The following is a 25524-nucleotide window of genomic DNA, read 5'->3' as shown; positions in this document are numbered from 1 at the left end:
GGCGATTCATCAGGGTCACGAATGATGAGGGTATGGGTGTTTGATGACGAAGGGTTGTATGGGAACAAACGTTCAAAAGTCATATACCCTTTGACGGAGCAGATAATCGTTCCAAAATACGACACGTAGGTTTGCCGTATTCGTGAGATAGCGGAGCTATACCTAATAGTCTACATCGTCGATTTATCAAAAAACAATATAGTTAGGAAAGCTAAAGACCCCATGTTCGTGCTGAATTCATGCTTTTTGAACATATTTTAATATACAACATAATAAACTATGTAATTTCATTAACGATTTAAAATGAATTTAGTAATTTGAAATTTGTTCAAAATTTAAAATTATAATTTTTGGCTGATCGTGAGAAAAAAGTCGGTAATAGATCGCTGTAGCGATGACGTTCGTTTAAAAAAAGGGCCTTAAACAGTTTTATGTATATCGGGACTACTTATCATGTTTGTATTAAATGCTAATAATTAAAAGTTATGTGTTCGTCGATCTCGAAAATACAGATTAGGCAGGCCTGATCTAAAACGTATTTTGTTATTCACAAGTAATTGCCTTCCACCCGCCGGCCAGGATAGAGCCAGCGAGTTGTCGAGCCCAACTCTGTGGGCCGGACTTTATTTTGATACATCGATTATTATAAAATACATTTTAACGATTTTTGAGGAGGTAAAAGTTCTAAAACTTGGTGGCATTACTCCACCAGTGCTCCAATAGCTCCACCATCACTGCGATTTCGGATAAATATATGCAATATGATAGCTGGTGGTCACATCGTACAATGTAGGTACAGTATCGTTAAGATATATTCAGTATCCAGTATGCTTATAACGTTTGACATAGTGCAAGCATATATTGTTACAGTTCTCGGAGATAAACCACGACGGAGCTGTAGCGTCCCAGCCACGCGCGAGAGAGATAATTAGTTTAGGTTTCTACTCAAACGCGTGGGAGATACTCGCCGCCGCCGCAGTCTTTCGAAATTAAAACTGAACCGGATGTACGCGTGTATAATATTTAATAATAATGGTTTAATACGAACCTCGCGATACTTGCCGCTTAATATCGGATTGGAAGGGTCGGGGGGTTAGTAGTGGTGGGGAGTTGACAGCGCGCAGTGTTTTCATACCGCAGCTAAAAATCTGCCCCGGGCTCGGTTCGTCTTAAAACTTTACCCGAACCTACTCTCATCACCACAAGTTCGAGTTGATGGCTCATAATTGTATTAGCCGTCGTACACTATATAATATTATATCGCTGTGTACCCACAGTCCCGTTTGCCTCTTTCCCTCCGCTCCAAGTCCAAAAATCTACCTATACATGTATAATATTGTTATATGGTTTAATACGACCACCGCCGTTTCAGCATTCTCGTTTCCTAAAGAAAAAAACGTCTCGAGTGCGGTATATTATAATATATATATATATATATATATATATATATATAGATATAAGTTTAATGAAAGGGGTTGAAGCCACTATGGCGCAATTTCAAAGTACTCTCGAAACGATTAACGTCGTCTGTGAGACGTAATTCGTCGTATGATAAAATCAAACAATAATACTCTCTTTAACTATCGAGTCACAATAACCGTGTTAAATATCATATTATATTTGTGGTTCATTTTTATGTCAACAAATACAATTGTTCCTATTTAAATGCAATATAATTTATTTTGGATAGGTATTATATAGAAAGGTTTGCTTGATATTGAACAGCTTCAACATGATCTTGAATGTATATTCGTATAATAATTGGTATGGTACAAACAAGTGGCACTTGATTGTTTCAACATGTGATAACTTACCTTATCGACAAAACGTTCTTCTTTATTAAATAAAAAAACATTTTTCTAATAATATTAAGCTATAGGTCAAGGCGATTGCGTAAAATCTTTAGCAATTTATCATAATCGTCTTTTTTATTATTTAATGGACTATAATTATTAATTATTATTTACATGCAAAATAAAGCTACCTCGATGTTAGTCTTTATATAAATCGGGTATGTGTCCCGACAATCTATTGACCTTAAATATTACCATTGATCCGTTATTGTAGCCCACGCAGTTCACTTATTAACAATCTTATTTTAATTACATTTTTTTATGCTCATTCACAACAGTAACAACGGTCGTATTTTTATATCGTTATTTTTTTATATTTTCGCTACATATTTGGTTTTTACTTCAATTCAATAATTGAGATGAATGTCTTAAAATAAAGTGGCGCTAAATCTTTGACCGCGCAACTTAAGTACACACACAAGTGTCTTTTTCAATCAGTGGCTAAACAGTTAATGTTACGCAAACGACTTTTTTTATTTTTTTTTCTCCCCTCGGTTCGGCAATTGTCAGGTCGTTCCGTGTCGGAAGGGCATTTTTACGGTGAATAACAATAACCCGGGCACGGTCGTTCAATTACCGACATTAAAACAGTTTGGATAGCAGATTTTTGTGCATTTAATTGTTAAGTTTTTTTTTCTTCGTTCCGGCGCCAGTGTCAAAATCATCTTTGGCAAAAAAAAAATACGACCGTCCTCCGTGATATCGATAACCGCAATTAATGAATTATTAATGAAGGGTCCATCAGATCGAAGAGATTCCACTTTTTTTTTCCTTTTTTACATTTTATTTACAGACATTGTCCGGATGCTAATGACGGACAAGATTTAAATAATTTAAAAATACAAGCTTGTATACTATATATTGACAGTTGATATAAAAATTACCAATGCCCTTTTTTAACAGCGTCTGAATAAAGATTTATTCATTTTAACTACTGACTTCAATTCAATAATAATAATGATAATAATGAAAAATACATGGAAATAAATTTAACTTAATATAATATATTCATTTATTTACTTGGTTTATTATATTATTATTTAATATCATTTTGACGTGTCTAATGAAATCGATGTCATTAAACTATACTGTGCAAAAGTAAAGCAAAACTCGTTCATCGAATGGTTTTTATATTAGGGCAATCGTCAATTTTCTTAATCGGAAATACATTTATTTCCTTGCATATATACAAGACGACGTACCGAATCTCAGAGAATTCTCAGTCGAACCAGAAAGACAATATTTTCCATTAGTGGGATTCGCATTACGGGGGAGGGGGTCGGTCGCTTTTGTTTGAATGCAAAATCGTTTAAGTTCGACGCTTTTTCTCATTTTCGGTCTGGCCTTTAATGAACGATATATACACACGCACATAAAAGAACGTCTCCACCCCCGCTCTCCGACATCGTTTGGGGAAAGAAATAGACAGAAACGGGGTTGGTGTGTTAATTTCGGAGAGAGCTGCAGTCGTCGTCGTCATCGTCGTCGGTGGCAGCAAAAACTATTTAAAACAGCCAAGGGAATGCGATTGGGGTGTGTGATGTGTGCTATGTGTGTGTGTGTGTGTGTGTGTGTGTGTGTGGGTGGGTATGCGCGTGGAGAAAGATTTGTGACGTAGAAAGGGTGGCAAGAAAAAAGGGGTAATACCACACAAAAGCGGAAGTCGATTTCCCATCCCTTTACAACTCGTGCATATACAGTATATGTGTATGCGTGCGTGTGTTCTTCTATACAATACTTCCGCTAAGCCAAAAGACACTGGAAAACCATTTCGCGAAGACAAACTTCTATATGGGCCGAGTCGCACACACGAAATCCATTTAAAACATATTCCATTCGCAAAACTTTAGCTGTTAAATTTTATTTAGGTTAGATGATGATGTATATTATATTATAAATCTAACGGATAGCGTAGACTTTTATAAAATGTATACCATTTATTTTTATATCAACCACATAATACTATTGGCTATTATAATCACACGATAATGTATACTAATTCGTCCCGCCTCTATCGTGGCATCTCACTAACACGATAAAGGTAACCAAAACCCCATATACACGGTTTTCAGTTCAATAAAATAACGGAAATTACGCGGCCCATAAATTTTGGGTGTCGTTTCGCACTCGATCGTGTGATTTCATTAGCTCCCTCAATATAATACCCTCTTGTAACCCTATAATACATATTACCCCCTCCGCGTGTATCCGTAACTTAAAAGCAGGAAATATTTGGAAACTCGTGGATTGTCCGTATTTATAACTACTTATATGATATATTAAAGGTTCATTTATCGGGCATAATATAAGCATATTAATATAATTGCATGTAATAATATGGAACGTATAATGGTTTTTAACCAATTTTAATATTAAAAAAACATTTTAAAGTCGTTTGCTTTTAATTTATCTGCGTTTGAATATAGGTATTAGATTATATGAAACTGTAGGTCACGTATCAAAATATTACAACATAAGTTTTAAAAAAAAAATTCATTAAAATTTATGAACATCAATAAGCGTGTCGTTAGTTTAAAACACAGTCACTCTATTTTTATTTGAACAAATTCATTTGTTCTGGAAAATAAACATTCGTAATCATTCATGGTGACGTGAATATTGAATGTATAAATACTTTTTTCATTAAATAAATGCAACTGTGCAAAATTAAACGATGAAACAAAAATGTTTTCGCATGCCGTCATAAAATTTGGCCAAAAGGTTCACCTCTCTTATAGGGTGTAAGACGCGGATAAATCATATGTACAAATAAATATATCAATATCGACGAAAATGTTGAGCTAAATATTGTGCAGTATATACATAAACCAGTACATTTCTAAACAACATTTAATAAGAATGTACAATATACAGCATGTATTTTTATTCTATATATAGTACTGTCGAAAGTTTCAACAAATAAATCACGTAAATACACCTATCGGTACATTTTTATAATTTATGATTCTACCTCGCATTTAACATTTGAAAAAATAACTGCGTTTTATATTTTGATTTAAAGGCTAGCGGTATAGTGCGATATTCTTCATGTATATATTATTAAGTGTCAAAATTCAAAGGTCGTGATTTATAATATTATGAATCATATAAAATTATATATTTTGTATTTTTGATGAAAAATCGTCCGTATACGATCTGGAGATTCGACGGTGCACGCGGTATTGGCGTGGCTGTATATTGTATATTATACAGCATAAATCCCGTCTCATAGTTGTATTTTGGAGTATTATTATATTATTATTATGCGTCCGGGAAGAGATCACCCTCGTAATCCTCTACCCTCCGTATCTATCATCCCACTACCGGAGTTAGGGACTTTCTCCTCGGACACGTTATATATAAGAATATTTTTATTTTTTTTAATAACAGTTTAGTCCTAAAAACATAGCAAATCATTTGAACAAGCAGCAAGTGTATAATATATTAGATTATATATACTGTATCGTCGCGCATACGATGGCTATGTGTCCAGAATATTTAAACAAACGAGTATAACGACGGGGTGGTGGCGCACGCATAATAATATATCATCGGAAAATATCTTCGACATCTGCAGCGCTATGAGTGTGGACTCTACAGCCGGACACGCATTTATCTTCTTCCTTTCTCTATTTTTCCCTCGGCCTCCGGTTCTCCAAAGTCCGGTTATTTTATTCAATTGGTCGGGTTAGGAATATATGACTTTCACCCTTATCATCGATGCGGGGAGGGCATAACTAAATAAAAAAAAACCCATTTCACGTACAACGAAGACATCTGCCTGACAAAACATACGATAAAAGGGTGTACACGACTGGAATATATTATTATTCGCAAGCGGATAACACGAATCGTTCTCGTAAGACGTCACTATACTGCACATTTTTATAATATATTATAGTAAAATACTGTTATATAAATATTATTAAAATACAACGTACATTATAATATACTTATAATTCCTAATACATTATTGGTTATAGTGGAAGTATAATATTTATTTGCCGAATTCTTATAATTAATTTTTTTTTTACAGAAATACCTAGAACCTTCACCTTGGTTACAGACCAATTTCCCATTCAAGGCGTTTCAACACAAACTCGCCACTGACACTGCTGGTCCAGAAGGTGAGTAACTATATTATTATTAGTATTGTTATTATTCCAGCGTAGAATCAAGCGTTTATTTTATAAGTAATTTCCATGCTTCTCAGCGTATGGATGAGACGCGTAATCTCATTACGATTTGAAAAACGGTTGAATAAATTTGAGTATGCTTTCCCTACCCCCATGCAACTCCCTGGCACAACTTTTTAATAACGGCACCTTGGCCCGTCATTATTATTACTAGCCGAAGAAAAATATTATATATATAATTTCAAACATCAGGTGAAAAAGCACGAACTTTCCAAGCAACACCAGGCGGTCTCTAACAAGCAATTTCGAATTTATTCCTCGTTATTTTTACCATCTATTCTTTTAACGTTTTATAAAAGCAATTATTATTATTCATTTCCCCCTTTTTTCATTTTATTATTATTTTATTTGGTTTTTAAACAATAACAACAATTACATTGACTAAGAAGCAAAAAAAATAATATTTTTAACCCAGCAATTCCAAAACTTCTTCTATCGTCTTGAAATAAGTGCTTATATATTTTCAAAATCTGAATATTTATTTTTTAAAACATTTTAATTGTAAATAAAAGCGTAAATTGCACAAACAAATCGGTCATGCATAAAGACATAACGAGCAAAACTTAGATGTACTTAAATAAGATAACATTTTAATCTTATAATCAGCACATTTTTTTGGTTATTATATCTTATACAGACTAAATAAACGGTTTTACACTTAATTTTAAAGACGAAAATATGCGTCAGATGTTTTAGTTTTTCAAAACATAATCACAATCAGTATCATGCACGTGGCGCATAGTATCTTTTTTATTACAGAATATTATATTTTTAAATAATAACTTATACGGATACGTTCTGTCGAATAATGTATATACCAAACGATCACCGCGATATTTAAAATTATATACATAATATTCAACTATATGAAATTGATAACAAAACAAAAGTTTCGGTGTCGTAAACAGAAAAAAATAAATAAAAAATCGCTTTGTTGGTATAACAGATTGCTTTGGGTACGTTTTATCGTTGAGGCCACTGTATCTAAATAAGTCCAATTTAAAAAATTTAGGAAATAAGACATTCAAGGAAGTGGTCGTCTTTTTTTAGTTAATCAGAAATTACATTGGGGATTTTCGTTGTACTCGCCTGCGTACGCGGTGGTGTCACAAGAGGAACGACCGACGTCCCGAGAGATATGCTAACGCGAAAACCGGAGAGGGTGATTAATTTCGTAGTGGATCTTATGAATATTTTACTGCCGTGTGCGACGCTTAAAAAGGAGAAGGGAGGGAAAAAATTATTAAAAAAAAATTACTGTATTATATAGGTACCTACTACCACAGCGGCCGGTAGTTCTTTCCTCTTCCGCGTAATACTAATAATAATAATAATAATATAAAAAAGTATATATAGGTATACAATATTTACGAGCGTACTGAGCCCCAAAAATTGTTGCGGTGACACGTTGCGTCGGTGTATAGTAGATGCGAGATTACGATGGTGCTTTTCCGCATGTTATATAATATAGAAGCGTAAATATAAATTCAGGAACTTCGACGTAGGTAAAAAGTCGACGTGAATTTGCGATATTTTCTATTGTTTTTTTTTTGTGTATATTTCATACCCGCTTTTGCTTCTGTCGCGCTCACATAGATATTTGCATGTGGGATCCGATTAAAATGAACCGAAAAAATATATACGTCATCCTTTCAGGGGGGAGGGGGTTAAAAAAGGGTTTGACGCGCGTACACAAGCTCACACACACTAATCTGTATGCGTACTAAAACATTCATGTGCTCGACTCGACGACGGATCACCCAGCAGAATATTTTGTATATATGTTCGGGACGCATATAATGCTAATTCCAGTGCACACACACACGCGCTGCACTCTATCCGGTCCCCCGCAATCCCGTGTGCGACTAAGTTGACATCTTAAAATACGCATTTAAAATCTTTACCTCCAACCCGCAATCCCCCCCCCACCTACCACTTCTCACCCTTATACAGTCGCACTACATATCACACCGTGCACGCTGCCACCCTTTCGACTAGAATTTTAATGTATGTATATTCGAAAACATTTCCACACACACACGCATATTTCCAGCAGTCCGAAATCCCGTAACGAAAGCGCCTGTGAACGTGTGTGCAGTGTGCCTTCGGCTTTTGCCCAGTGTTTGCAGTTTGGCGAATAATTTTGCATGCATCAAACGAGTGCGTATATTATTATATACATAATATACACACACGACACACACACACACACACAGATGTATATCCGGTGCTGATATTCGGAAGCGCGTATAAATATAACCGAAGTTTTCAAGCAGATATAGAGAGGGGGCGCGGACGTAAGTCGAAAAACGCTCATCCGTCGATGAAGATGAAAATATAAAGACAGCTGACGGCTTATATTATATTATAGTCAATAATTTTTGGTACTGGTTGGTATGCTATATAAATCCACCAAAGCGTATAGCAATTTTATCGTCCCGCTCTAATACAGTTAATGTAATAATATTACATCGCCCATACATTTATATTTAATTAATTATTAAAAATATTAAATTAACTATACCTATTAAAAATTACAGAAAAGACGATGATTTTTTGACCAAATTGTTTAATTTTGGATTACGGTAAATAAATCAATAAATCAGGACGAAAGTCCAAATTCTTAAACGTCAAATACAATGTTTTCATAAGGATTCTTTTCACTAAGACTTTGCGTTTCATGAACTATACCAAGTATATAGGACATAAAGAAATTTTAAATAGTACTACTATGTAGATTGTTTCCCAGATTTTGTCCTTATTTTGAGAATGAGCTCCAAAAATATGGTCTCCAAAGTTGTACTTGTGGTGAATTGCAAAATCTCGGTTGATTACTTATAAAATCTCTTGAATATTTTTCTACCCGGCATCTATAGCAGTCTAATAGTTCAATGACAGCAGGTATAGGTCATATTAACAGACCACACATTTTTTTGCTTTTTTTTTATCTTCAAATATTTTGTAGTAGTAGTTAACAAAATAACTGACTTCAATGGCGTGCCTCAGATTTTCCACATCAGATCGTGTGTAGAGTATTAAATAGCGTTATTTTAAAATAATTCATATACTACATACGTACAACGATTCCGTGGACACGCGATACTTATACAAATGTGCATATTCCTACTGAATTTCTGGAATCCCAACACTTTGCTTGGGGTTACAAATGCGTTTCATAACATCGGAAGAAAAGGGGCTATCCTTTGACCCGGACTGACGAATATCTACCAGAGGTTTGCTGGGACACGGGGGAGGTCGAGGTCGCGCTGATGAACACACCGCAAATATGTCTTCGAGACTTCACATCATGCGAGCAAAAACGGTTCGGCAAACTAAGGCGCATACCACGAGGAATATCGTCTACGCGTATTATTATTATACACACACGCTTATATATATATATATATAGTATTATAAACATGGAATTCCCTCCTACAAACTATTAGCGACAGCTAATCTCTGCGATTATTTTTTTCCCCACACGACGACGGCCAAGGGTGTGTGTGTGTGTGTGTGTATGTCCTTCCGCGTATGTTGTATTATGTACCGCTGTTAATTTGAAAAAAACCTTTGCTCGACAACTATAATACATGCCTGTATGTGTGTGTGTGTCTATACGCGTGTAACCTGTTGCTACTCGCATTTTCCGGTCTTATTCACACGCGTCACGTTTTTATTTTTTTTCCGTATGTACGAAGAGTATATAGCTGACAGTCGTGTTCATCGTTTTGCCTTTTTTTTCTGTTAGCCACCGCAAAAAAAATACGTAATAATAATAATAAAATAAAACGTGAAAGAGTACGAAAAAACGGTATACATATTTTTTAAACCCGCATCGTGTGTGAATGTGTGAGTGTGCCTACTGTAGGGCGTATAAACACACATATACTTTCGCAGTGCGCGTCAAGAGTTATAGCAGTAGCTGCCTTTTACCGTTGTCATTTTTAATGTCACAGCACTTACACATGCTCGTTTCTGTTGATTTATCGCCCTCGGTAAATGCAAAAAAAAAAAATGCAAATATACAACGGTGGTAATAATAGTAATAATAATAATGTATAAATCTCGAGCGGCTCCCGAGCATTGTCTCGACGGGAGGAGACAAATATGAAAAAATAAATTGAAACCGGAAGAAGGCCGGAACACGGCGATAATAACAACAATAATAAAAATACTATGAAGCCCCGTCACCACTGGCAGCGCGCGCAGTGCGTTCGAGGGTCTCTCTCCGGGCCGAAGGTACCTTCATTTATATATGTATTATTATTATATTATGAACTGCTGCAGATTAAAACGACGACCGTAAGAAAAAAAAATGCTCTCCACCGAAATCAATGGGGTGCCAATTATAAGTTTTATCAAGTCGGCGGGCGCGTGTATAGTGCAAGTGTGGCGGCGGCGGCGGGACCATTGCGTCGAGTGCGGAGCATCTCTCATCCCGATCGTGTCGTATCGCGGCCAGCCTCGTGCGTTATCTAGCATAGGACCCATTTTCGGATTATAAGAGTATTTCCCTCTTCTCCGCGTTGAAGTTTCTAATACGAACTACTCTTGTCCGATAATATATATATAGTTTTGATCGCCGAAAATCCAATCCTTTTGTCTCCCGCGAGACTCGTGCGGTTATTGTCATTTTCTCCACGACCGCGTTTAATCGGGATTCGCGAGATCCATTTGCAGAAAGAATGAAAGTCTTATGATATATATAATATACATTATTATATTGATCGGCGTGATATCAAAGGTGTTTTGATCACAATAATATTATTATTATACCTAATACTATAGCGTATAAAACGTATGTATTATATAGGTACTTTCAGTGTAATAATATATACACGTCATGATCATGCTAAACGAATGAGGTGCTAAGATGGTTAGTATTTAATAATACAATATTGTGCTGGGCTGTAAACTAGTGTATAGGTAAACAGTGCCGCAACAACCACAGGGGCAGCCGGGGCAATGCCCCTGCAGAGGGCCGCTAATCGTTGGCTCAAGGGGCCCCGACGTGCAGTGCGTCTATTTAAAAAAAAATGTATTATAGTTTAATGTTTAAATAAAATAAAATATATTAAGTAAAAATATTATTGAAAATATTTATTTTTATGATTTATAATAATGCTATTTAATGTGTTGTCGAAGAGCGGGGGGCCCCTATTGATCCATAATAACATCTATATTTATATGTAAAACTGTTAGTGAAAGTATTGGTAATTTAGTGACAGAATAAATTGGTAAATAATATGTATGTACTAAATACACTTATATAATTGTGGATATTAGAATATAAAATATTGATAACAATTTTGCAAATTGTACAAAAGTAGGTATGGTATTGTTTGTTTAATATTTTTAGGGGGGCTTTAACTTCAAATTATTTATTTTGAGGGAGCTAAGCCCCCGTAAGCCCCCCCCCCCTCCCGGTCACCGCCGATGAACGTTTTAACAATTATTTCATACATTTTATTATTTTAGCTAATTCTATTTATGATGATTCTGAATATTCTGATAAAACTGTTAGTGAAAGCAGTGGCGGCCTGGGTTCATTTTTTTTAGTCGGCTAGAATTTAAAGAGGCCCCTGACCAATAAGACTAATAGCAAATGTGCAAATGCAAATGGCTATGGGCCTTTTTACAGTTTTACATTTTTAAAGATACCTAATCATTTTGAAGTTCTACTACCCCCCCTCTTCCAAAAAAATGTATAATATGTAACTATTTTTGTAAGTACCTTATTTAGGTTTCAATTAACTTTACCCCTTTGGCTAATACGACTATCTAACACGATTTAAGATAATATCTACAAACTAAGTTATTTATGAACATTTAAAATAATATAATCTCAATCGAGTAATGGCTCTGGCTGTAAGGGCCCACTTAGCCAAAGGCCTAGTCGGCGATCGCCGACTCGCCGACTTGGCCAGGCCGCCACTGAGTGAAAGTATTGGTAATTTAATGACAGAATCAATATTATAATGCAATTTATATTTATAATAAAAAAACAAACACTAAAAGTGTTGTTATATTTTAATAACAAGACACCAGTCACTGGGTGGTGGTGGGCCTTCGCATTTTATTTTTAGGTTTTAAAAAAAAAATACCATCATTATTTATTTTGTATTGGTAACCTATAAAAAAATGTATACATAAGCCTCAGGGCCCCATACATTGACTGCGTCCGGGGCCCCAAGAATCCTAGTTGCGGCACTGTAGGTAAATAATAATAATATAGTTAACTTAACCAATTAAACATGAACAATTATAAACACAAACATTTTAAAATGTATACATGGTTACACATCTCTAGTATAAGCATCACATAGTTATGGGAATGTAGAAATACTAAATAGTATGTTACTTGGCGCCAGTGCCTGACTTTGCAAGTCTCCAGCCGCCATACATTTCACGAGGCGCCAATATAATATTTGTCATATTACTCAATTTACAAAATATTTAATCTCACAAGGTCCTTGATACTTGTTCCCATCTTCTAAAAATGAAGTTAAAATAAAGATTGCTTTCGTACCTATAATAGTATATATTTATTATGGTAAATAATAAATGAATTTAGTATATTTTATGATTTACAAATTTATTTATAGTTTATTCAAAATAAATATATTTGATATATATAACAGTTTAATAGCATATTTTATTCAAAATAATACAAATATTAATATTTTGTAAAATGAAAGTGAAATCTAATGAAAAAAAAACAAAAAAATTTTCCTTCGAGCCGGATTTGAACCAGCGACCTATGGATATCTGTGAATTTTAAGCCACTACAGTCCACCGCTCTACCAACTGAGCTATCGAAGGCAGATGATAATATCGCGAATTTCATAGTATTTAAGCACAAATTAAGTTGTATTTTTTTATATTTTTTCAACGGTCAGTTAATTATATTCTATTAAATTAGATTCTTATAAAATATCCTCGACTTTACTGTTCACTATAATATAATAATAAACTATTTCAATTTTTGTAATTATAATTTTTCACATTACAACATTGGTATTAATATATAAATGGAAATTATTACACTAAATAACTGAAAACGAGCTAAATACATTTCCGTGATTCTAATGTATTTTAAACATTCATTTTATAATTTTATGTTCTACGAAATCGATTGGTAATATTTTTATTTTAACATTGTGCAATAGTAGGTATTCCGAGTATTCGGTAGGTTACGGTGAAAGTAATTTATACGATATAATATAATATTTTCTCTTTGAAAATCATTCTGAAATTTGTTCGTAAAATTAAAATGTGCACATTTAATATTTAAATACATAGTTAATATGAAGAATTAAATATTGATTTTCTATAAAAATCGAATATATTATGTAATATTATATAGCTGAATATTACTCCCTTTCCCCATAGTCTCGTCAATTATAATTATAATTATCAATACACTTCTAATAATAATATGATTAACACCATAATTTATCCATCGTATCGCTATAGTATATAACGTTGCTGATTGGCGATTGCCCGTTTATAATATTATATCTTGTATTGTACCAGGTGGCTCAATCCTAATTTTCATAATGTATTACGTAAATAAAAATAGGTACTCGCGTATTTTATCGAAAAACCCAGTTATTATGATACGATAAAAACGCGTTCCAAGTGTTGGCCGCGTTTGATTTGCTCAGGGGAATAATTTATAAAAATATATGCATATTGCACACTCTTCCGAAACACTCACAGGAATAAAATCGACAACAAGTGAGGATCGTTTTTACCGCTTGTTTGCATTGCATATTTTTCGTTATTATAAAATATCAGCCAACCACCGCCACATTGCCCGCTTATTATGTTATATATATTATATATACGCTTGGCTCGTGTGCAGCGCTTTGCAGCAGAGCACTATTGTTCAACAACAATATGTTCGGACGGACACCGGTCCCTCACACTCCCGTGCACCCCCTACGATCCGGACGGTGAATCGCGACCGGAAGTCGGAACCGATCGCCCCGTCCCCAACGGCCGGATGGACGTCCAGTTGCCCGGCCGGCGTTTTCCACCGAGACACTTCCGATTCCGGTCGCCGTCCACTTTATATGGCGCTACGCGCGAAAGACAAGACACCTTTTGTTTTTGCGCCGAAAACCGATACGCCGCCGTCGCCGTCGCGCACAATGGCGCGTTAGATATTTCGCTTGGTAGCCTATTATATACATATGCAAAAATGTTCATTTTATCATACTTGGGGCATCAAACGCCGCGCGCCGGGTACCTGCTAAAACTGTCATCATGTAAATTTGAAAAGTTCTTTAGCCCACGTGCGGGGTGGTGCTTCTGGTAACGAAAAAGTAAATATATTAAACACAAACAATATAAATTGCGTGCTTATATCTATGCATACAGGGCGATTCACTAAGCATTCATCCTTTTTCTCTTGTTTTATACAATGCAGTTGTTCGGAATCTGGCTTTGGAAATGTGAAAAAATATACTTCAAGACCTGCATTATATTATGTTTTCAAATTCTTGAGATTTTTTAATAGGAGCGTGTCCTGTTGAACTAAATAATTTACAGTAGAAAAGGGAGCTCTTATCATTTGAGAACACGAGTTGATATCGCCACAGGACATTCCTTTATTTTATATTTAAATATAAGTATAGGTAAAGTAAAAATCATTTAAGAATTTGAATAAATTCATTATTGTTAAAGAAACTAATATTGGAGTTCACCACGATACTTGGTGATGAATCACCCTGTATACCTTCTTACACGTCATATTATGATTATATTTATAATAAACTGCCCGCTGCGCAACTATCGTTTAGGATTTTCTCCGCCGAGTTCCGCAGTTAGGGCACGTCCGTTTTATTTTTTCCTATTTTTCTTCGCGTTATATATTATTATATCCCCCGCAAAGCCATCGAGTCCCCTAACTGCCGTCACGAGTTCGCGACGACGTGTGTACATATATCGTATATAATGCGTGTGCCGTGTACACCTAACCTATTCTACCGTCGCTTCGAGTAGCGGCTGCATGGCAAATGAAGAGAGTCACACGCACCGCGAGCATTTTTGCACATATATTTACGGCTGATTGTCGCCCTAACATTATATATGCTATTTTTTTTTCACTTTTTCTATACTCATTCACGCCGAGGGGAAAGCCGCGTACATATAAAATACGTTATAAATCCATTATCAGAACGCCGCCCGCCCTTATGTGAATCGACGGGTTTGTTTTTTTCCCAAGATGATTGGTTTTTGATTGAGCCCCGGAGAATAAGAATATATAACAGTAAGCGCGTATATAAAAATATACAATTGTTTTCTTCAATACACAGCTGCAGTGACAATTCTATAAAAACAAACACTAGCTGTATATAATAGTAAACACTATCTTCATATGTCAACAAACGCGCATTTTTTAGATAGAGAGATAAAGGTATATACGCGTCAGAAAGTTAAACGGTTGATATAGCTAGTAGTTGATTTCGTTTTTTATGTTTTTTTTCTCGATTTAATATTACAAACAGACCTCATTGTACTGACCGCGCCCTCAAGATTTTCTTTCTTTCCGGGTTTTTCTTATTATTTATAATTCACTTTTTTCACCTTCCGTATTTATTTATTACTGACTTCTCGTTTACCAAGCAGGGGTCTCTGACGATCATAACTCTTAACAGCGACGGATTTTCAGATAAGGACACCTCTGCCCTCTTTTTTTTTATTCGCTCTTTCCCATCATCCCTCAAGGATCAATTCCCCCTCTAAATGTCTAAAAGACGCTCGAATCCCTTATAGAAAAAAAATCTACCCTTAAAAAAACATATAAATATATATATAATTTAAAGGGAAATAATCCCCATCAGAGGTCTTTTTCATCCATTAACGATTAAAACATCATCATGTCAATCGTCCTTCACTTGACCCTTGTTTTTTTATTTTTGTTCTTCCCCAGTGGATATATTTCCATTACGTATTTTGGATTTGATTAGATTAATTTATTGTACTGATTTTTGATACGACGAAAAAAGAAAATAGAAATTATCTTCTTTCAAACGTATATATTGGCTCACTCGCCATTAATTTACAAAAAAGACATCTCTTTGTTAAATATAAGTTTTATGTATACTTACAATATACATGTATATGTACAATGCATTGCATTGTAATAATATATTAATATATATATCATGTAAATTCATATGCACAAGAGATCATTTTATACACATTTTAACATTTATTAATAATGTAAGAAAATAACTTTGTAATTTAAAAAAAAAATGTCCTATATTTTTAGTCCTATATATTATACGTTCATAAGTATTATGTATAACAGCTAAATAATTATCAAAGAATTACACAATATAATACAATTAATACAATATAATCGCCTATACGTATTATTCTATTCTGGCTCACGATTTTGAATTTATTGCTTAAAAATGTATCAGTAATATTTTTTTTATTTTTTTTTTTTTTTTTTTGTAAGGAGAACCCGCGGCAACATAGGCCATTGGGTGTGGGGTGGTACGGTAGGGGTTATTTTTGTATATTTGTTTGTAGGTTTTGAAAATGGGTAGGGTTGTAAACTTGTAACGCGTGTTTGTGTGGCAAGGATATGATGCTAAAAATCCCGGGTGGTCACCCATCCGGGAGCTTGCAACTGCGGCCGGTACGTACGCTCAGTGCGTTTCTGCAGATTGAGCGTACGACCGCGCTTCACCAAGCCACAACAGTAATATTATTTGTCCTGAATGGGTCCCCTAAATCGATTGAAATATAGGTTGTAGTTTCTTTTTAATTAGTCCAAAAGGTTCTGTCCCCATCACTACCATTTACCTCTTGACGGCGTCAGACTTTTACGTAAATATAGTTTTATATGTAGATTATATTAAAGATGTAGAGAAATAACTTAAACCAACATCATTATCAAACGCAATGTTTGTTTTGAAAAGCGCTATCGTCTGTAATATTATATCGTCTTATTTTATTAAAATCATATTATGTTAAGCTATGAGTGATTTGTTTGTGTATAGGTACACGTTGAATAATATAAACATAAGACTGCTTTTTTCGCGACAAATAAAAACAAATCAATAAATTATAATGCATTTTACTTTTACTTTTAGCATTAATTAGTTTTTAACGTCGACTATTGATATACTATTTTCAAAGTTTATTTTTTTCTCTTCTTTTTTTTATATTGAAAAACATTTTTTACTCCTTTTCCTTTATCGAGACTCCTGCAAATTATTTAATCGACCGATAAAAGTCGTTGGACAAGTCAACGTCTGTAAACCTCATGTAAGAGACAATTATATAATATTACCAATTACTTTAACCCTGTATATCCTAACAATTTTCAAAAATTTAATCGCAATACAATTTACCCCATGTAACAAAAATAGTAATTATACAATTTAGAGCATGGTTAAAAATATAAGTTATCATATTTATGTATACCTTTAATTGTGGTTCGGAGATAATAGTAGTAAGTATATAGTCATATTATAGAGACGGATCTGCTGCCACCACTACCATCACCGTGCCGTTAATTATCGATACGCGTATGTGTACTATGTCGTAGGTGATTTCGACGGGTTAAGCATATGTGGTCGCGTGCTCGTTCTCGTGTATGTGTATGGGTATGTGTATGTGTGTTCGCCCACCGTGATTAATTCTATTTATTGCCGCGCTAATATCACCATTTCACCCGCCACCCGTCTTATCTGCGGCAGACCGCGTTTCTCGGCGCGCCACTGTTTGCCGTCACCGAAACTCGAGTCGGCTGCGGGAATTTTAATCGCAATAAAATATACATAATATTGTGTCTTATATATTATGGTGCGCGAATGTGCAAACGCGTTAGGTATGTATATATATATATATATGTATTTATAAATAACGGTAACAAAAGTCACGAGGAAAATAATATGTGCCTATAATACATTATATTATCCAAAGACCCGCGCGTCCCTTCGTGCGAATAGGGTAGTCTATATCGTATTTTAGGAGGCAGTAATAAAACCACACCACACCACCGCGTGATACTATCTCTTCTCGTTTGTTTTGCACGCGAATTGCCAAGTAAATATTTTTATACGTCCGCTGTTACGATAAAATATCATGTGTCATTGACGAGTTAATATAAAGATAACGCATCGTTATATTATTATGTTATTATGAATTTTATTATTATTATTAACATTATAACTTATCGTTAGGTGAATACATGATAAAATACATGATACAATGCATGATAAGGTTATATAACATAATGACCATAAGCAAGCGCATAGGGTTAGCAGAGTATTCAAGCTAGGTCTCAAACAAAGTTCCAAAATATTGAATAGCAATTTGTAGACAGAAAAATATGTACATTCATCGTTCGTGACTTAATTATATTAAAATTATGTATGACGACAGCATTATGAAATTATATCCTTAACAATAACACGTCTTTTAAAAACATTGCTCTTTTATTTTTCAACAAAAGGACTACATGAAGTTTTTATTTTCTCTGCTGTTTACTGCTGTGTGCATTATATTTTGCGGTCGGTGTATTATGTGTATACTACAATATGTGGTAAACGCGAACGTGCATGTATATTTGATGGTATAGTAATGTGTTTACAACGGATATATCGTCACAACAAAGGGGTAAAACGTCTGCGTGCTACTTACCTTGGGTGAAATGATATTAAACGAACCAGGCCGGAGGACCATCACACGACGGCCGGCGGTGTGGCGACATCGAAATCAATTTACCTGACCTTAGGCGATTCAATTGAATTAAATCCACGGCAGCCGCTCTAGAGGGGTCCTAACCTCCTCTCGTAAGTTCTATCACTCTCTCTCTCTCTCTCTCTCTCTCTCTCTCTCTCTTTATCACTCACTCTTTACGTCCATACAGTAATTATTATATATAAGCAGTAGTAAGTATAGGTACAGACTCAATGTCGACGGCAACAACGCACTCGTCGCTTTGACACGAGTACGTGTTCAGCGTACACAAACACGACGTAGTGTTGTATACTTATATATGTACACCATATATAGTGATACGAGTATGCTACAACTGTATGTGATAGGCAGTTAAAAGCATCACCTAACCTCATGAGGTGTATTCGTGGGCGGTGCGTGTCCAATAATAACTTGAAACCGTAGTCCGCGATCCCAAATGGCACGGGCGACTATATAGATCGTGATAATACGTTATTGTGTAGTAAAATTATATATATTATGTCGTAATACGTCACAAATTTATGCAGTGCAAGTGACTAAATACGCTTAATTCGCGACTATAATTTTTAAATGTATATATAATATTGAACGCCAACAAAGAATTTGATTGGAGTGTCGATCTGAAGACGTAGCTAGTTTAAAGTCGAGAACTATAATAACGTACCTTTCATATGCAGCTCTAGCCTGTGGCTTAATGTGTTTGAATTTAAAATGTAATCGTCTATAATGCATACATTTTTTTTTTTTTTTTAAGTTTATTAAAGCCTCACAACACAGGTTTTTAGCCAACTTTAATCAAAATGTATACAAGAAAAAATAAAGAAAATATAATGCATAAATTGTTTCTCTGTTTTTTTCTTGTGCGTATATATTTGACATTTATGTATTTATACTTTTGAACTATTTTATTTAAGTTTTAACTGAATTCGGTTAATTTATAGTATTTTGTAGATTCGTATGTAGATCGAAAGAAATATATTACCGAAAAGTACATATTATACAACAATGATTTTTTTTCGTATTCCCTTAAACACGATTACCTATATCATATTTACCTAGGATAATTTCGTAATCAATCGTCATTTAATAGTATACAGAACTGCAGTTATGTACAGTGTAAAACCAGATGCAGGTCCACCGGAAAAGGGTCGTGAGTTATGTATTTCTACAAGAACATCGTATTTATATTTGTATTGCTTTCAGTCTTCAGATAAGTGAAACGAACAGAGACAACGTTTTTAGATCGATTTGCTAAATGTATGGAAAATATTTGTTAGAGAAGGAGTTTATAAGTTAGGTATTCGTCATGAAAAACTCTGAACTGTAATAATTAATTTCTTTTATTATTGTACTGTATATTTTGTTGGATGCCTCTAGAGTCCAGAACTGTGGTTACAACAAGGCCGCTGTAAAACGATAATGTTACGGCTGGAAAAAAAATTATTTTTCGTCGGAATGACGTGGTCGAAAATATCGCCAGTGTTCATACATATTAAACACATTATTTACTCTGACGGAGTTTTTTTTCTTAAATTACAAGAAATCAAAAACACCCTTAAAACTTTATCTCCCTCAAATCCTGTCTAATGTTTTTTTCTACAAGTACTTTGTGAACTTAACGACTAAAAACTTGTTAGGGATATATTAACGTACAGAAAAAAACGTCGAAAATAAGGAACCGGAGATAGCGTTAATTTTATACACCCCTTGTTCTAACCCTTTACATTCTGCCGAATTTTAAACACTTCTTCTCTCTGGCCCGCTTCTTTGGTTACAATAAGTCCCCGTTTTAAGCGCGTAATTATATGGGACCTCCGACCACTTCTCCAACCCATTTGCTGCTGCCATGGCCCTCTTATACCCGCACGTAAAATACTCTTTAACCCGGTAAAAAACGACCGGAGGTAAACTTAATAATTATTATTACGAGCACTCCATTTTACTAAGAACGAGTATTTTTCCCTTTCGTTTTATATTTCTCGAAGCGATGAAAAACTATTGCCCGCAGAATTAGCTAATAACATTTTAAGTTTAAGCACGCAGAGCACCTAAAGACCAAAACGGTCAGCAGTATAAATTATAATACAGTATTACATTAATCTAGAGGTTGATAATAACCTTTCTAACTCTTATAGACTTTATAGCTATTATCTTAAACAGTTACTTTCACAGTTTCTCTCAACCAACCACTTTTATCGACGGTTTTAGTAACGGATAATTTGAAATCAAAACATATTTAATTCTTTTGAAATACAGATAAATTAAACTATTTATAATGACTTAATAATTCGTTCATGACATTAGTTACTAAATTTAATTTTACAAAGCTATTAATTACTGTAGTTATATATTTTTAAAGCAACTTTTATTCAAAGTTTATTATTTTACATTTTATAACGTTTTTAAAATGAATTATAATAAATTATTTTTGGGCACAAGTATAAAATTTAAGAATCTGCAGTAGGATTACTCTGTCAGGGACACTAATGACTACTTAAAGTTTTTGTTTTACCTTACCAAAATAATTGCAAGTACCAACCACTTTTATCAATATAAATGTTGTAGCAATAAAAAAAAATTCAAGTATAATAATGACGAAACTTTTCTAATATTTATGAGGATAATAAAATAATAACACAATTATGGCTCTACACATGAATCATTGCAATAAAATGAAAATAACTTTTACGATCTAGGGTTTTTTCAAAATGTATATACATTTAGGTATGCGCTTATTATATAATATATACATATTAAATATCACACAAAGAATAATAATTTTTACCAAAAAATATCAAATAACAAAAACTTACATATTTTGGTATTTTTATTTTATCTAGTATCAACGAGTACCTTGCTACATCATTTATAATTGATATTTTGCCATTCGATAATTATAATTTATTACTGATAATAGTGACATAAAATTATAATAATAACAAAAAAAAATAGTCGGAAAGGTTCATTTTTGAGCTGCAGACATCATTAGGGGTTGATAATAATAATTTAATATTTTTATCATCTTGTGTAATGAAAACTCCGCAAAGACAGCCGTTTATATCAAAGGGCCAATATTAATCCGATTAAAAGAGCACTTTGTCTTTTATATAAACAAACACGGGGCTATTTCTACCATCTCTTCTGTTTCTCCTTCCCCTACTCTTGTATGTGTGTGGTTTGTGTTTATGTTTTTCAACTGCTCGCTCCCGCCTAAGGATTGCGGTTAATTTTGGTCGTTGAAAAGTGATTTAAGAAATCGCATAAACTAAATACATCGGTGTACTCTTTGGGCCACATCTGAGATGAAAAATCCACCCTGCTGTACTCTTTATACATATAATATGCGTAGGATAGAACCAGACGAGGTGGTAACCAGGAAAACAAAGTCCCAAAGACTATATTATTATCGTGTACAAACGAGACATGCCCCTCAGGGAATTTTTCTTTGATTTACTCGGCGTAGAACTAATGGTCATGGATCCGCGGCAATTAAACCGTAAATACTCTCGAGGCCTTCCGGCAATTAAAACAAACTTTTTTCAAACTTAAAAAAATATATTTTTTGAGAATAATAAATTGATCTGATTCGATGGAAAAATATTTTAACCTCTTCTTAATGGGAATAAAATTAGAATAGTTAAGAAGACAAGCAGTATATAATTAATTACGGACCAAAACACTAATGTTATATCAGAATTTACTAAAATAATATATTAAGTCTACCCCAAGTATATAAAAAAATTTCATACAAACACGCGTATTTGTAAATACATAAATTTGTGGTTTTTTTTTTAAATAAATTTAAAAATCGGTTTATCGTTAATAATCTTTTATTAAATAATTTAAGTTTGTAGGTGCGTATTAAACATAATATTGTATAGTATTTCCAATTTTTGTATGCGAATTGAAAATAATATTAAGCATCCAACTATATTAGTTTAAAATCTATTTAAACACGTATAAATATATATTAATATCACTTTTATTGAACTGATGTTACTTTCTTTAAATGCCTCAAATTACAGATTAGTTTAATACATTACAATAATTAATCAAATTTTTTTTTTCAAATGTGAATGCTTGTATAGTAAAAATATTTTGAATTCTAAAATGTGATTAAAGTTATCTGAAATATCTTTGAACGTCTTTTTTTACGGGAATGGTGTTATTTATACATTTTAATAACATAAATATAATAATTCAATGCAATGAAGTTTCGGAACTTGATAGACCCCTTCAAACTTCTGTAAACATAAGAGACTATCGTCTATGACAACTTTTCAGTATAAGAATAAAATCTATTTATTGATTGTGTAATTAATAAGTATTATATAGTAATAATAAACTATTAAAAATAATCTTATTTTAATTCTTGATTAAACATGAACGATCCGATGTTACACCTTCTTTTTTGTATCATAATATTTTATTGTAATTTACGAGATGTCGTTGCGGCGGGTAAAATGCGACGTATAATTTTTATTTAATGCGTGAAGCGATTACTAACGCGTTTCATTATATTATATTTTTATAATTATTTTATTTTTTTGTTCCGCTTTAAGCGCATATACATATTTATCGTCGCTACGATTTTTACGTTTTATTGCGACTATTGTAGGTTTGGGGCTTATGGTAAATCAAGGGTAAACTCGATATGATATACGATAATGGAATTGTGGGCGAGAATACAAAAGGCGAGAAAAAAACTAAACAACGGCAACAACAACAACGTGGCGACAGAGATTTCCGTTCGTTAATAACGGCTTTAATTAATTTCATTCTCTTCCATTGTCCCTCGTACGTTGTAAGCGCCGTGTTTACAAGGGTGTTTGGCCGCCGATGGCACCGAGCCATGATTTCGGGGGACTTTTGCCAGGCGATCAGGCTCATTTGGAATGACCCCTTGGAATGCGAAAAAAAAAAGGTTCGCTGAAGATTAAACTGGACTTCAGCGCCCCCGGTCATCTATAAAAATGTCCGAACTAAATCGTAATTGTTGACAAATTAATATCATTTCGGTGTATAGGTGTATAATATATGATGATATTATCATTGAATTCCACCGTAAGACTTTTTAATCAATTGCAATGTATATATAGGATGAGCTTTATCGGTCAATTATGTTTACACATTTTCAAAATATAACTGTAAGATATTATAAGATTTAACAGTATATTGGTACCTATATATTATTAAGATTAACTATTTCTCTACCTATATTTAAATAGTATAATTTAACACGAATAATGAATGTAATGTACATAACGGTTTTCATTCCTAGCTTTTCATAAAATATTTCTACTTATATTTTTACCATATTATTATATTATAATAATATATAATATAGAATAACATATAAACTGTTGAACATAACACGTCCTCCACGTATAAATTGAGTGCGGAGCTCGACGGTTAATGCTTTTTTATCGGGCTGCAATATTTACATGGTTTGTACTTTCGGGTTTGTTTGGTGAAATGCACACACATATATAGGTACAAACGCTTTGATGCCGAGCACTATTAAAGAGACCACAGCGGCCTTTGTGGTATTCACTGCAGCCTATAGTAAATAAACAGCTACCGCGCGCGGGACCGTTCGTCTTGTATTGCAGCCAAAAGGCGCCCCGACCCGAAAACGGACGGCCCAGTGTGAGCAGAAAATTATAGTCGCCCGAAGACGCCGGCATCGGTTAAAATTTAACCGACGAGAGAATGGTTTTTTACACTCCGCTCAATCTCACCCCGCTCACTTCTCGTATACTCGCACAACCTGCTCTACTTCAACACACAACCAACCACTCCCGCCAACGTTCTATACCCGTGTCCTCTTCTCCGCCACCACCTATCCCACATCCTCTTCACCGCCACCTCACCAACATCTTATATTCCGAGGGCGTTAGAGCCTTTTAATTACAAGTCTCCGGGTCACCCGTCTTTTAAACTCCGCAGTGCCGGAGAAAACGCCTTCTCCTTTGCCAGTGTGCAAATTTTGTATAAAGAACTTTTAAAACTCGACCCCCTCACAAAGGCCCCTTAATTTATTGTTATAACCCGAGATCCGTTGTATAATATTTAACAGGTCGGAACAAGCAGGTTAGGTCTCACCGTATGTAAAGGTGCGGTGTCGGAATCGGACGAGAAATTGCTGCGATGTCGTAGATCGGAGGGAGAGTAAGAGCATACATCCACGTGCATATATATATACAAACGGGGCACAAAGAACCCCGTGTGACGATTATACGATTCGGTAAGATCTCTTCAGGCTGCGGCTTTTGCGGACAAAATTTATAGTTGCATGCGCATAATAATCGAGCTGCAGTCATAATATAATGGTTTAACGTTTGACTTTATAGAAATATGCATGCGTGAGTACAATTTATCAGAACACCTTGATTCCATTGTAGTATACAAAGTATTCGGGCATAGCCAGTAAATATAATATACTTACGCACTATACACCTACAGTCAAAATGTTTAACTTTAGTGCATGTAAAAAAAAATACAGTCGGTGCATATTTTAAAGAGGCCGTTTTGCAAAAACTAAATACGAATATAATGTTTATAATATATATATATATTTAATTATATACACCGAATAATTCATTTAATTTAAGATACTTCTCATTTAAAAAAAACTTTAAACGTTAAAAAAACATAATTTTTCTAAAAAAAATGTGTTTATAATTGATATAATTTTATACTTTCTTACTGTTTTTTGAAGAAAACATACATTTCTAATTTGTAGA

The 25524-nt window shown here is 34.1% G+C and overlaps 1 protein-coding gene and 1 non-coding gene across 8 annotated transcripts in view; one reads left to right on the top strand and one right to left on the bottom strand.

Annotated features, from left to right (window-relative positions):
- Positions 1 to 25524, top strand: part of LOC107169554 (uncharacterized) — a 250857-nt gene that overhangs the window by 168184 nt on the left and 57149 nt on the right. For all 7 annotated transcript variants that reach the window (XM_089228458.1, XM_089228457.1, XM_089228459.1 and 4 more), the window contains one exon: positions 5890 to 5980. In XM_089228458.1, coding sequence (XP_089084584.1) covers positions 5890 to 5980 — 91 coding nt within the window. The remainder of the gene's footprint in view (positions 1 to 5889; positions 5981 to 25524) is intronic.
- TRNAY-GUA (transfer RNA tyrosine (anticodon GUA)) lies at positions 12780 to 12871 on the bottom strand. Its single transcript is given in 2 exon segments — positions 12780 to 12815; positions 12835 to 12871. It is a non-coding gene; the product is annotated as a tRNA-Tyr (tRNA).

The sequence above is a fragment of the Diuraphis noxia genome, unplaced genomic scaffold, assembly GCF_037042655.1.
Source record: "Diuraphis noxia isolate RWA-SAM2 unplaced genomic scaffold, SU_Dnox_SAM2 contig0005, whole genome shotgun sequence".
Lineage (NCBI taxonomy): Eukaryota > Metazoa > Arthropoda > Insecta > Hemiptera > Aphididae > Diuraphis > Diuraphis noxia.
Note: the sequence above shows the minus strand (reverse complement) of the source record. Positions and strands in the feature narration are given on the sequence as shown.